The following is a 15,666-nucleotide window of genomic DNA, read 5'->3' on the forward strand; positions in this document are numbered from 1 at the left end:
TAACTTTTTTAAAACATTTAATTCTATTATTTCAGGCACTGAAAGGGTTAGAATCATCAAATCTTATAAGTTGTTGCATCTTGTGACATTAAAACATATTTTAAGAAAAAGTAGGTCACTGTAACCTACTTTTAGAATTTTGCAGGCATATGTTTTCAAATTGTTTAAAAGGCATTACCGTCAGACCTACAATCATCAAAAACTTGGTCAGGTGATGCATCTTGGGACTCTGAAAATGTCGACCAAAATGTAGGTCACAGTGACCTACTTTCGACATTTTATGGCTATATTTAAGTACCTTGGGTATTTATTTGCTTAGAATCATCAAACTTTGTGAGTTGATGCATCTTGGGTTTTCGGAGAGTGACGACCAAAAATTAGGTCACAGTGACCTACTTTTGACATTTTATGGCAATATTTAATTATCTCTGGTACTTATTGGCTTAGAATCATTAAACTTTGTCAGTTGATGCATCTTTAGTTTTTGGAGAGTGACGACCAAAAATTAGGTCACGGTTACCTACTTTTGACATTTTATGGCTATATTTGAGTATTTCCTGTACAAATTGGCTTAGAATCATCAAACTGAGTCAGCAGATGCATCTTTGGACTCTGAAAAATGTCAACTAAAATTAGGTCACGGTGACCTACTTTTGACATTTTATGGCTAAATTTAAGTATCTTAGGTATTTATTGGCTTAGAATCATCAAACTTTGTCAGTTGATGCATCTTGGGTTTTCCGAGAGTGACGACCAAAAATAAGGTCATGGTGACCTTCTTTCGACATTTTATGGCTATATTTAAGAATATTAGGTATTTATTGGCTTAGAATAATCAAACTGTGTAAGTTGATGCATTTGGGGTTTTCCAAGAATGTAGACCAAGAAGTAGTCCTTATTGGCTAAGAATCATCAAACTTTGTCAGTTGGTGCAACTTTGGTCTTAGGATACTTAGGGTTAGAGGCTTCAAATACAAGTGATAGGTTGTACAATTTATCAGAAGAGCGAATCAAGGCCCTTGGGCCTCTTGTTTTCTTCTCATAGAAATTACTTGAATGATAGTGTTGAATAATCGGGAAAATTTCATAATAGATAATCGGTCAAAATCAGAGTTGCTTAATCGATCAATGATGGACTTAATTGGTAATTAAAATTTCAAATACAAAATTCCATTTCTTTATATAGCATTTATCATTTATGGAACAAACTAAAAATAAAATTTTATCAAGTTTATTCTAAAGACAACCTTTTGTTGTATATGTAACAAAGAAACAAAACAATTATACATTTGCTCATAAAAACTAAAAATGTTTGTCATAACATCAGATTTTGCATTCCCTAGTTAGAATAATCTCCTAAAGTTTTGTGTCTCATTATAAGCCCTCATCACAGTTAAAATACGTCCCATATACTTGAAATGTAGCAAATCGGAGTGGATCCACTCCTAAATGATTTTGAAAAATATAAAAGGATTTTCACTGGAAATAATTGCTTATGCCTTTTATCACAAAAAATAATCCATATAAAGATGCAAATCCAATGTTCTCAACATTTTTCTCTGACTTCAAATTTACTTGCCATGTTAACATTCGGAATTCTCTAGATTATCTGCAGTAAATGCACTTAGTAGGAGATATTGCCTGTGTTTCTCTTGCTACATTACGAAAAAAATTCTATCATTAAACCGAATCCGTAGGACAATATCATTTTAACAATAGTACATTCTATCTATGCATTCCCTGGATATGGGTAAATTTCTACTTGATTGTTGTTAACTGTCTTTGTCTTTTTGTTGACCTTTTTTCATTTTACATATATTGTTAATGTGTACATGTTTGTTTTGTTCAAATCATACAAGTTTATTTGGACGACTATCAATTATGAAATCGGTAATCGATAATCGGAATCAAACACCCAAAATTGATCAATAATTGATCGTCAGCAACAATCGTTTCATCACCATTGAATGATTTGAAAAAAATAATTTAAAAACTACCTCTTGTATGTACTTTGGTGAAAGGTCATTTTATCATGTTCATAAAGATAAAAATCTCAACGATACAGGGGTGCGCAATCAAAAATATTTCAAGCACCAGCCCACAGACTAGTGGCAACTGAATAAATATTTGCGCTTGCCCTAAGGGTTGCACCCTCAACATATTAAGACACATTAACCTTCCTCCTCTGGTTCTGTCACCTGCAGAATTAATCACATATCAGTGTACAGAATCAAACCATGCATAAATGTAGAATGAGAATTCACTGGGGAAATTTTTCTCTTTTTTAAACATTTTTAAAATTTGAGGCCACACTAATTTAATTTCTTGTTCATCGGACATTTGATGAAAAAAGGACGAGCTGGCTAGCGGTTAAATAATATTATTATTACCTTTGTAGTTCGCAAAATTTTTTTGGCGGGTCATGAAAAAAATTGAGTGGAAAATTATTTTTTTTTCTGATTTGCAGTGTAAGTAGATAAAAATACCATAGATAGAGTGGAAATGCAACAGAAAACAGCATAGAATTCCAAGGGTGTGGGAATTTTAAATTAATATTATTTTTATAGTTTTGTTTAAATACGAGTGTGTGGGTCCGACGAGCAAAAAATGTTATTGGTGTGGCCTGAGAGGTACTCTTATTGACAGTGTTGCTAAAGCATTTACACGTGACAATTATCTAATGTATTATTTTCTTTTCTAGTTTTGGTGATGTTTTCCTGATGAAACGTTCAATTTCAATTTCAATTTCTTGGACTGAATGATTGCTTTGTCACTATAATGGACAATGGCATATAACTTGAAACATGAAGAAAGACAGGATTACAACTTCATGTCCAACTCAAAAGAAACAAAATACCCATTAGGCTTAAAAAAAAAATAAGTTTGTTTCCTGTAACATTCCCAAAAAATCAAGGGTCGGTAGGTCGGAAATTCTTTTTTTTTTTTTTTTTTGCTTATAAATGGTGAAACATCCCCGGACTGAAAATACCAGGTGTTATATTTACAGTGGACACCCAACATGGCATCCAAAATGGCTGCTGAGCGGCAGAAAACAAACTTCAGAAAGTTGTAGGGGGAAACTGTTGTTACAATAATGATTACTCTTTATATTTAAGGTAAATGTAAACTAGATTGACATATTTTATGTCTCAAATAAAGCTACAAGCTATTTTATAAATTTAATTAATGGAATCAGCTGATTGATCAAACGAAGTTTTGCCATTTGTCAGAAAAAAAAATCCACCCGGGGATAATTTGAATGGGTCGGTCGGGTTACAGGAAACAAACATATTTTTTTTTAGGCCTTAGTGAAATCAAAGATATTGATAGATTGTATACTATTTGGACTTGCTGAAAAATTAAAATGGTCACTTGTTCTAACAGTGAAATAAACAAGGAAGTGCCTGATGAATCCACCCCTCAGTCTACTAATTTAGTACCCACCATTAAGAACAAGTTGCAGGAAGTAGTTGTCAGCAGAATGAAAATTCTCAATCCACTGAATGATGTCCACCTTAAAAAATTTCCCAGAATTCAACCTTGTTCAGCTTCTGCTTCCGGTGAAAACTACAGTTCTGATAAGACTTCAATTTCAGATAACCAAACTTCACTCATGAATCAAAGTCAATTGCAAGCAAGTGAACATTGTGCTTCGCTAAATCATTCAGAGAAAGACCTGAAAAACATTACAAGTTCACCTGCAACAATAAGTGATCCTTTAGAGAACACAAACATCGCAGGTCTGCATCCTTCCCAGCCTACAGCTTGTAGGAGAATAAAAAGCCTTTTAACCAATAAAATCACTCAGACTTGTGTGAACACCAACAGCACCAAAATCCAACAGACCTCTCAGGCCCCTTTGAACACCAACTGCCTTGGAGTGCATCAGTCATCTCAGGCAAAAGTTAACACAGACAGCCTTCGAACACAGAAGTCAACCAAGCCTAGTGAGAACACAGATAGCATTGAGACACAGCATGCTTCTCTGCCCACCAACAACCTCGGAATTAATCATTCACTTCAGCCTAGTGTGAACATGAATAACCTTTCACAGCTTAAATTTCCTTTTGTGAATTATCCTGTGAAAAATTTGTGTCTGATACAGGTTCCTAAAAATATGGTGCTTTCAACCAATGCAAAGAATGCTAAAAATTCTAGGAGAGAGGCTCAAACCAAAGGTACAACACTGTCCAACCCAGTTCTTGTCAACAGTGATGACAAGGTACCAAGTAAAATGCCTGTTCACCAAAACACAGCTGTTACTATCTCTAAACCAAATGCTATGAACGAAACAACCAATGGCAATTCCAAAGTTCTGGACAATGGTATAAGTATTTTAAGTGCTGTTAATCTAAATCAGCTAAAAAATATTCAGAATAGTTTACATCTTAAGCAAGATTTAAATGTCACTGGAGCCTCAATGGTACCCAACAGTCAGGATATCACCACAAATTGTTTCAAGAAAACATTAACAACAAGCAGCTGCTCACCCTCACATGGTACGAAGTCTCAGAACAAAACATTACCTGGGAACACTTCAACAGTATTACCAGCAGATGTAGAGGTTACAGAACAGAGCTTTTCGGTCATCCTTCAACCTGTGCAGAAAGGGGATCCACCACCTGTCCCAAACTTGGATCTACCAACAGAATTAAAAACTGAAGTAAAAGTGGAAGAAAGTCCCATGATTATCGATGAGGTTCAGTCTTCTGGAACAGTAAGAGGAGAACCACAGGTTGAAAGTAGTCATGTTACGGTACGTATTTTATATCTTTGTACATAATGTTATGTTTAATATCAAAAGTGTATACAGTTAAACCTTGTTATCCCCTTGCAACAAAAAAGCAGCTTTTAAAAAAGAGTTGACTGCTTCAAGTTATGGTTATGTTTAATCGTATAACAAAGTTTATTAAAATAACCTTCATCATGTTCATTCCTTTGTAATAGGAGTATTTCTCAGAACACAATTATCATTAGTGGTTCTAGAATATTTTTAACACTCTCCTATATTTTCACTGTTTCATCAGTTCATATAAATTATTTCCCATGTTCTTATTTTGATTTAAGATTCTGCTTGATCTTATTTCCGAGCCTATTTGTACCTTATTTCAAAACCTCATGTCAATAGTAATTAAAACACCAGTTTCAATAAACAACAAAATGTATTTAACCTTTGTGTAGACAAAAAAATGGTATAAAAAAATAGCAATTGTAAATTCCTCTCTTGTGAAAAAAAACCTATTTGGAAAAACCAGCAAAAATCACCCCCCCCCCCCAACCTAGCGTACAGAAACGCTAGCCCAACCTAGCTGGGGGAAAAGGCTTAGAGGAATTTAGAAAACCCCTTATTTACATTATTTGTGGAAAACCTAATTCCTAACTTTTAGTTTTATGGCCTAATAAATTTAACAGGAGCAATAGACAACGACAATTTTTGTACAAATACCTAATTATATCTTTACATAATTTCTGAGGGTGCAACCTGTTAAATACCTAATAAACCTCTTTAAAAGTGAGAGAACTTACAGTTAGTTAATCAATGCTTTTTAAGATTCCCCACTAAAATAGCAGTTACACGGGTTTTTATACTTTTTGGAAACAAAAGAAAATTCAACTTAGAATCCTAGTGGATGCACACGAAGGGTACGAACTTTGACTGATATTAGTGACATCCAAAAGTTAACTTCCGTATAAATAGCCAATCAAAATTTAGATAAACATTAGCCCAAAAGATTTGATGGAAGCAACACGTGCTTTTCCCTAAGAAGGTTTGTAAACATAAATATAAACAAATGGTATTATGGATAAGGCAGTATACACATAAATGTATGAAAACATTGATAATAACATATTATTACTCAAATCCAAGGCATAAATGTATATAACAAAATCCATTCCTGCTACACCTTTATGTGCATGTACATGTATTTAAACTACAGTGTACACAATAACTAATTTAACCTTTGAAATGAAATTTATTTTTTCAAACAAATTTTAAGGATATCTGCCTTTCCAATACATAATTATGATTAGAAGTTAATTTTTCGATATTATAATGTATTTTTCAACATGTTTCATATCAAAATGTTCGCGCTTTTTTGTTTCCTGTGTAAATATATATATTTTTACAAGTAAATGCAACAAGCAAATTCAAAGAATTGTGTTCCCCCGGTTTCGGTGTCTTTGTGGGTGAGATGTTATTTTTTATGACATATTGTGTCTAATTTGAACATGTTGAACACCCTATCATATGTCATTTATTTAGAAATTATCATTGAAGTTGATTTTTTTAAAGGATGAAAACCCTAATCCTGACCGTTAAAAACTTATGGCCAAAGTTAAAGTTTTTTTTTAAATAAAGGTCAACTCCAAGGTCAAGATCAAAGGGTCAAAGTTGTTGAAAACCAATGAAAGGTATTCTCACAAGGATTACATATGTGAAGTATGAAAGCCTATGCCCTTACTGTAAAAAAATTATGGTCAAGGTTAAAGTTTTTTCATAAGTACGTAAATCTTTAAGGTCAAGGTCAAGAGGTCAAAGCTGTTGATATCCAATTAAAGGTCCTGCCACAAAGAATATAAATGTGAAATATGAAAGTCCTAGTATCTATCGTTCAAAAGTTGTGACCAAAGATAAAGTTTTTTAAAAGTAGTTAAAACTCCAATGTCAAGATCAAAGGGTAAAAGTTGTTGGTATCCAGTGAAAGGTCTTCTCACAAGAATTACACATGTGAAGTACGAAAGCCCTAGCTCTCATCATTCAAAAGTTATGGTCAAGGTTAAATTTCATTCATAAGTACGTAAATCTGAAAGGTCAAAGTCAAAAGGTAAAGGTTGTTGGTATCCAATGAAAGGTCTTGCCACAAAGAATACATAGGTGAAATATAAAAGTCCTAGTATCTACTGTTTAAAAGTTGTGACCAAGGTTAAAGTTTAAAAAGTAGTTAAAACTCCAAGGTCAAGGTCAAAGTGTAAAAGTTGTTGGTATCCAATGAAAGGTCTTTTCACAAGGATTACATATGTGAAGTACGAAAGCCTTAGTCCTCACCGTTCAAAAGTTATTGTTAAGGTCAAAATTTTTTCATAAGTACATGAAACTCCATGGACAAGGTCAAAAGGTCAAGGTTGTTGGTATCCAATGCAAGGTCTTGCCACAAAGAATACATTTGTGAAATATGAAAGTCCTAGTACCTACCATCCAAAAGTTATGGCCAAAGTAAAAGTTTGGATTTTTTGTGTAAAAGTGGGTTAAACTTCAAGGTCAAGGTCAAATTTGATGGTACCCAAAGAAAGGTTTTGTCACGAGGAATACACATGTGTTATATGAAAGTCATAGCTCCACTAAATCAAAAGTTATGGACAAGGTTAGTTTTTGTGACGGACAGACTTACAGACTGACAGACAGAAGAATGAGATTTAATGTCCCCTCGCTTTCACGAAAGTGGGGGACAACAATTGATCATCTAACTTAGGTGACTATGCACGAAGGGGAACGACCAAGTATAAAAATTTAATAAGGTTAGAACTGAGAAGGAGGGTAGATTTCACTTTTTATTTTAATTAAAAATTTTAATTATATGCAGTAAACCGGTGTCTGCAACTATACAGTAAATAAGTTTCACATTGGTGCTAAATTTTAAAACCACTGGATTTTACTGAGAGCAAAGAAACACTTGGGAAATATAAAAACTGCCTTGCGTGTTAACAGTTAGATACCCCGAGCCTGCTCTAAACAAGTTTCAGCAGTGAGCTATCTTTCATAACACCAACCCCTAGTGGCAATTGAAAGGCCTACTGTATTAGTTTTATATTGAAGCATCCTCAGAATCTGTTGATTGAGGATATAATGTTTGGACTTTATTTGGCTAAAGAAGGACCTTAGCATTGGGTAAAAGTTGACAAACGATAAAAATATTATTTTTATAGGTGATAAACAACAAGACCAATAGAACTCATGTAAACATTATGTCCTCTGGTTACCTTTTCCAATGCATCTTGTACATTCATAAATTGTTCATTAGGGAAATGAAGTAAGGAGTTTTTTTGTGTTTCAGAAAAGTCCAAAAGAATGTTTAATAACAGACGAAATAATTATTAAAGAGAAAAATATCACCAAAGATATAATGGAAGAAATGGGCTACAAGTTTTATAAGTGTGGAATTTGTAAAGAGACTTTCAGTGATCCTTTAGTCCTTCAGAGGCACGTTCGACAACACAAAGGACTACAAAGCGAATGCAAAAAATGTGGATATTGTGAAAAGATTTTCGCTTGCAAAATGAGTGCATTTGCACATCTGAAATTCGTTCATGGTATCAGCTGCGATAAACTCAAAGCTGGAATAAAAGAGGCTAACTTAGCAACGTATGAGAGGGATGAAGAAGTAGTCAAAACTGTCCGAGTCATTCGAACTAAAATACCAGAATGCGGGAAGTGTGGAAATATCTTTTCGGACCTGGAGGCATATACACGGCACAAAAAAAGAACAAACTGTGTGAAAGTATCGTTTGCTTGCATTTTTTGTAAGCAACCAGTTCGTGTAGAAACATTTGAAGAAACACAATTTCCAAAAAACTTGTGTAAAAAGTGTCAAACATTATGGAGCAATCTAAAATTGAACTCTGATACGACAGTGGCACAAAATAAGCAAGGGGATGGAAAGCTTACAGATCCAGTGCACCTAAATTTCCAGGGTTCAGGTCCAAAACAAGTCAAGAAGAAGAAAGAGTCATATGTTTGTGATAGTTGTCAGAAATCCTTCAAGCAGAAATCTACCTATGAAAGGCACCTAAAACTGTTGCACAGCACCGTAAAACCATATAAATGTGATTTGTGTGAAAAGGCCTTTGTTTTCTCCTCTTCGCTTTGCGAACACAGAGATACACATTTTTCAAAGGCAAGAACAAAAGCATTTGCATGTGATAAGTGTCCAAAAACATTCAAAAAAAGATATCTTCTTAAACTGCATATGCAGAGACATGAACCTGGGAGGTTTTCTTGTGATGTGTGTGGAAAGATATTGAAATCCAAAAGGAGGCTCAGAGATCATAAAAGATTACATACTGAAGAAAAGCCATTTCTCTGTGAGATTTGTGGGAGGAGATTTTGCAGTAGGATTGCCAGAATTCTGCACATGAATACCCATGATTCCTCTACTAAGATTCTGTGTGAGATTTGTGGAAAACTTTTTGTTGAGTCTTATATTCGACATCATATGGTAAGGCACAGAATCCATGATGATTTGAGTCTGGAAACAAAATCGCGAATTTCAGACATACCTTTTGTTTGCGAATATTGCGGAAAGGGCTTTTGTGAAAGGTTGCGATATGAAAGTCACAAATGGAGCAAACATAAACATGAGACCAGTGGCAGTCATTCAGAAGAGAATCACGTGAAAGAGAAAAATTCTGATGCTAGACTTAGATGTAGCACTTGTGAAAAAACTTTCATCAATAAATTGAGCCTTCGGACTCATGAAGCCCTCCATCAAGGACTGATGAAGGTAGCTTGTGATAAATGTGGTAAGGTAATGCATAAACATTCTTTGAGGCGCCACATGCTACAAATGCACTCAACTAGTCACAAGAAAGAGAAAAATTCTCATGCTCGATTTAGATGTAGCACTTGTGAAAAAACTTTCATCAATAAATTGAGCCTCCGGACTCATGAAGCCCTCCATCAAGGACTGATGAAGACAGCTTGTGATAAATGTAGTAAGGTAATGCATAAACATTCTTTGAGGCGCCATATGGTAAAAATGCACTTAACTGGTATATAACCTTTATCATGAATGTTAAACAGGTTCATAATCATGATAATACATTTATTAGGTTAATGTGTAAGAGGAATATTCAATAGAATATTAAATATTTTAATATTCAATAAAGTTGTTTTTTAAAGTGTTTTACCATTTATTTTATATGTTCATATAAGCCAAAAGCTCAAAGAACTTTTGCTAAAGTAATTTGTATGGTGTGCAGAAGCTCTCGGAAATGTGTACCTGAAGAAGCATGTGGCTGTCGTCCGTCTGTCTGTCCGTCCGTAAACTTTTCACATTTTCGACTTCTTCTCAAGAACGAATAGGCCAATTTTAACCAAACTTGGTACAAAGCATCCTTGGGTAAAGGGGAATTTAAAATGTTAGAATGAAGGGACACATCCCCTTGCAAGGGGAGATAATCAAGAAAAGACAGAAATAGGATTGGGTCATTAAAAAATCTTCTTCTCAAGAACCACTGTGCAAGAAAAGCTGAAACTTATGTGGAAGCATCCTGAGGTAGTGTAAATTCTAAATTGTTCAAATCATGACATCCGGGGGCAGGGCGGGGCCCCACTATGGGGAATCCAAGTTTTACATAGAAATATATAGGAAAAATCTTTAAAAATCTTCTTCTCAGGAACCACTGTGCCAGAAAAGCTAAAACTTATGTGGAAGCATCCTGAGGTAGTGTAAATTCTAAATTATTCAAATCATGACACCCGGGGGCAGGGCGGGTCCCCACTATGGGGAATCCAAGTTTTACATAGAAATATATAGGAAAAATCTTTAAAAATCTTCTTCTCAAGAACCACTGGGCTAGTAAAGCTGAAACTTATGTGGAAGCATTCTGGGGTAGTGTAAATTCTAAATTATACAAATCATGACCCCCGGGGGTTGGGCGGGGCCACAATGGGAAATCCAAGTTTTACATAGAAATAATAGGAAAAAAATTTTAAAATCTTCTTCTCAAGAACCACTGGGCCAAAAAAAGCTGAAACTTATGTGAAAGCATCCTGGGGTAGTGTAGATTCTAAATTGTTCAAATCATGACCCCCGGGAATAGGGCGGGACCACAAAGGGGAATAAAAGTTTTACATAGAAATATATGGGGAAAAACTTTAAAAATCTTCTTCTCAGGAACCATTTGGCCAGAAAATCTGAAACTTATGTGGAAGCATTCTGGGGTAGTGTAAATTCTAAATCGTTCAAATCATGACTCCCAGGGGTTGGGCGGGGCCACAATAGGGAATCAAAGTTTTACATAGAAATTAATGTATAGGAAAAATCTTTAAAAATCTTCTTCTCAAGAACCACTGGGCCAGAAAAGCTGAAAAACTTGTGTGGAAGCATCCTAGGGTAAAGTAGATTCTAAATTGTTCAAATCATGACCCGGGGGGGGGGGGGTTAGGTCAGGGCCACAATGGGGAGTCAAAGTTTTACATAGAAATATTGGATGATCTTTGAAAAGCTGAAACTTATGTGAAAGCATCCTAGGGTAGTATAGATTTCAACTTGTCTAAATTATGATGAGTGGGTTTGGGTGGGGTCACAATATGTATAACAAGGGGGAAATCTAGTAAAGAACAGAATGGTCAAAGCTTCTCAGGTGAGCGATGTGGCCCATGGGCCTCTTGTTTTTCAGTGGCTTAAAATGAATCTTTATTAACATTTTGATATGCCCACTTTGATAATTAATTAAAACAAGAATTTCCTAATTTAACATTAAGACATGGTCTCAATAAAGGTAGCTTATGAGATGATTTAAAATGAACCCTTTCGATCAAACTTTGCTGTTAAGGTTAGACGATACGTTCCCCAAATTTCTGTTTTGTATCTTCATAATGTCTGAAAAAATATACAACTTTTAAAAACTTTCTGATTTCTTAACCTGTTTCTAATTGTTTTTAAAAATTTGAAACACCAAAATTGCAATCATCTGGTATCTAGCACAAATGCCTGGCAAAGTACCTCAATTTTTAGCTCACCTCTACCCAGACAAAACTTGCATGGATGATGCATCTAGGGATATGGACACTACCATACCTGCTTTGGATGCTGGATCTGACTTACATTTTCCAGATGAGTGACCAGGTTAAAGTTTTTGGAGCAGGTCCATTCCCAAGATGAGTGACCAGGTTAAAGTTTTTAGAGCAGGTCCATCCCCAAGTAACTATAAGCCCTATCCTGAGCAAACTTGCATGGATGATGCATCTGGGGATGTACACTACCAGATTTGCTTTCGATGCTGGATTTGACTTACATTTTCCAGATGAGTGTCAAGGTTAAAGTTTTTGGAACAGGTCCATACCCAAGGAACTGTAAGCCCTACCCAGACCAAACTTGCATGGATAATCCATCTATAGGGATGGACACTACCAGACTTGCTTCGGATGCTGAATCTGACTTACATTTTCCAGATGTGTGTCCAGGTTAAAGTTTTTGGAGCAGGTCCATTCCCAAGATGAGTGACCAGGTTAAAGTTTTTGGAGAAGGTACATTCCCAAGTAACTATAAGCCCTACCCGGATCAAACTTGCATAGATGATGCATCTAGGGATGGACACTACCAGACTTACTTCAGATGCTGGATCTGACCTACATTTTCCAAACGAGTGACCATGTTAAAGTTTTTGGAGCAGGTTCAATCCCAAGGAACTATAAGCCCTACCCTGACCAAACTTGCATGGTTGATGCATCTGGGGTTGGACACTACCAGACTTGCTTTGGATGCTGGATCTGACTTACATTTTCCAGATGAGTGACCAGGTTCAAGTTTTTGGAGCAGGTCCATACCCAAGGAACTATAAGCCCTACCTGAACCAAACTTGCATGGATCATGCATCTAGGGAAGGACACTACCAGACTTGCTTCGGATGCTGAATCTGACCTACATTTTTATGCCTAAGTAACTATAAGACCTACCCGAAACAAACTTGCATGGATGATGCGTCTAGGGATGGACACTACCGGACTTGCTTCGGATGCTGCATCTGACCTACATTTTCATTCCCAAGTAACTATAAGCCCTACATGAACCAAACTTGCCTGGATGATGCATCTAGGAATGGACACTTCAAGATTTGCTTCGGATGCTGGATCTGACCTTGATTTTCATTCCCAAGTAACTATAAGACCTAACCGAACCAAACTTGCATGGATGATGCATCTTGGAATGGACACTACCAGACTTGCTTCGGATGCTGGATCTGACCTAGATTTTCATTCCCAAGTAACTATAAGACCTACTTGAACCAAACTTGCATAGATGATGCATCTAGGGATGGACACTTTCAGACTTGCTTTGGATGTTGAATCTGACCTATATTGTCCATACAAGAGACCAGGTTAAAGTTTTGTGAACAGATTAATCCGAATGAACTTGAAGTCCTTGATATCTGCAGTATTAACAAGTTTTTGAATATTTGTTTACACTATACATGTTTTTCACACTACATGCATAGAAATGTGTATATGCCATGTAAGGGGTTATACACAACTTGCAAGAATATTGTTGTTGGGATAAATAGTAGATACTTGTATGAAGAAAATATGATGTGAGATTTGCATTACTTACACTCATAACATTCGTCGAGGTGAGCTTTGTAATCTTAGACTACCTATGTTTTTGTGAGTAAACATGTTAAAGTAATTCTTAAGTGACAAAATCTTCGAAAAAACTATATGGATCGTCTTGTCTGTCCAATTTTTAAGAATTATTAAGATTAAGTTAAGACAAGGATTTTAATGCCCCCGTAAACGAAGTTTCGAGGGTGTATAGTTTTTTTTTCGTGTCCGTCCATTTGTCTGTCTCTCTGTTTGTTCACAAAAACTTTAACAATGCCCATAACTAATGATTTAATGGAACTATGACTTTCATATTTTACATGCTAATTCCATGTGGTATGACCTTTGTTCGGGTACCACCAAATTTGACCTTGGAGTTTGACCCACTTTTACACAAAAATTCCAATCTTTTTCTTTGGTCATATTTTTTGAAAAGTAGACACCAGGACATTTATATTATATTCCACAAATCTATTCTTTTTGCCAATACCTTTCATCGGATACCACCAACCTTGACCTTGGAAATTTCCCTACTTATGAAAAAACGTGAACCCTAGCCATCTTTTGAACGCTAAGGGATTGGGCTTTCATACTTCACGTATTTAATACATGTACTTGTGACAAGACCTTTCACTGGATAGGTAATGTGGCGGGTCTTAATAAATCGATATAGTGCATGGGCATACACTCTAGGATCAAAGCTTTTCAATTTCAACTATAGAACTATTGAAGTATCTGAAAAGTGCTGCGATCCTGATGAAATCTTAAAAACAATTTAATTATATCAATATTTTATGCCTCTGATCAGCAAAAAATATGGCATTCGGTCATACAAGTATAATTTTAACAGTGAAATTGCAGAATTTAGACAGGATCGCAGCACTTTTTAGAAACTGCAATGCGTATTGAAAATATTTATATACTAAACTTGGAAATTTAACTTGGTTATGCCCTTGCACATGTTGCACTAGTGATATTTATATATAATTTAATTTTGATAATATTCTAGTCTCTCATTGGTTGATTTCCAAAAAAGAACACTAGAATAAAACGTAATAACCTGGTTTGGTATGGGGACACACCCCCTTGACAACCAGCTGATTCATTTGTATCTATGCAATCCCACATTTACAGTCCATGGAAAATTCTAAATTTAATAAATGTACTTTTAACTTCAAACAGTAGCTCGCTCTTACCTCGTGTAAACAAACATCATGGCTGCTAGATCTGTTATTACGTCCCCTTAAGTTATTACGTCCCCTTGTTTCAAATCACTTCCGTTACTAGGGATGTATTATTGCGCGGCAAATTTGAACTCTTAAAAAGCAGCACAATTTTACATCCACAGTTGTTTAATTATTTAAAAATTAAATTATAAGGAATGACTCTAATTCTTGGCCAAATTATTCGATTATAACCTGGTTTGGGTCAGTTTACGCTTTTTTATAATCCGCTTCGCGGATTATAAAGCGTAAACTGATACCCAAACCAGGTTATAATCGAATAATTTGGCCAAGAATTAGAGTCATTCCTATAGTAACATTAATACTTCAAGTCAATGTGCTAAAATCGCGTGACTGTCGAATCACGTGACTAGTCTTAATATAAAATATAATCGTCCTTGATATGTAGTTATTACTCATAATTACAATTATCCGATATACGCAGGTAGGTTAAGGTTACAACCAAATATTCTACTTGCCTATATGATATGACGTCATAGTAAGCTGTATGACGTGAAGTTAAGAGATAATAATTTCTTATAATCGATATCTTAGATTGATTTGAGGTCGTATAAATTAATCAAGATATGCAGAGGCATAAAACAAACGGAATTTTGTCGTTTCTGGGTCTCTGTAGTTATCACAGGGGTTAAATACCAAACCTGTGACGTCATAACTGTTGATCATGCAGTAGCAGAGTGAAAGTGAAAGGTAACGAGAATTCATGTAAACAAACACAAGAAATCGGAGTTTAAAAGCATTTCGAATGAATATCATGTCTGATTCGTGTGGGAATAAAGCTTATGATAAGGTATGATAATATACTTCAACAATTTCTTCGTAAAATTAAAGCAGGGAGAGTGTTTACTTGCCGATATCGATCAGCCTTTCATTTGTCGTTCGTAACAAATAAGTTGCAAAAGTTCAACACTACGCCGCACACTTTGAAACATAATTTTTGTTTCTTAATCTAAAGTTCTTATTAATTTTTTTTCGAAAGTGCTGCTAGAGTCGTATGGTTTACGGGAATTAATGATTTTTTCTGATGTAATGAACAAAATGTAAAAATTTTTAAATAAAGGAATAACAATTAGGATGAAAAACATCAGTCAGTATTTGACC

General features: G+C 35.2%; 1 protein-coding gene across 1 annotated transcript; it reads left to right on the forward strand.

The window, feature by feature from the left end:
* The first annotated feature begins 3,364 nt into the window (after positions 1-3,364).
* On the forward strand, positions 3,365-9,879 carry LOC134261141 (zinc finger protein 26-like). Its single transcript, XM_062743600.1, has 2 exons — positions 3,365-4,756; positions 8,055-9,879. Exons 1-2 carry the CDS (start codon positions 3,365-3,367, stop codon positions 9,774-9,776), a joined length of 3,114 nt encoding a protein of 1,037 aa, XP_062599584.1. The 3' UTR covers positions 9,777-9,879.
* The last annotated feature ends 5,787 nt before the right edge of the window (positions 9,880-15,666 follow it).

Source organism: Saccostrea cucullata, unplaced genomic scaffold (genome assembly GCF_032062105.1).
Source record: "Saccostrea cucullata isolate Sc308-1 unplaced genomic scaffold, CSIRO_AGI_Scuc_v1 ctg1122, whole genome shotgun sequence".
Taxonomy (NCBI): Eukaryota; Metazoa; Mollusca; class Bivalvia; order Ostreida; family Ostreidae; genus Saccostrea; species Saccostrea cuccullata.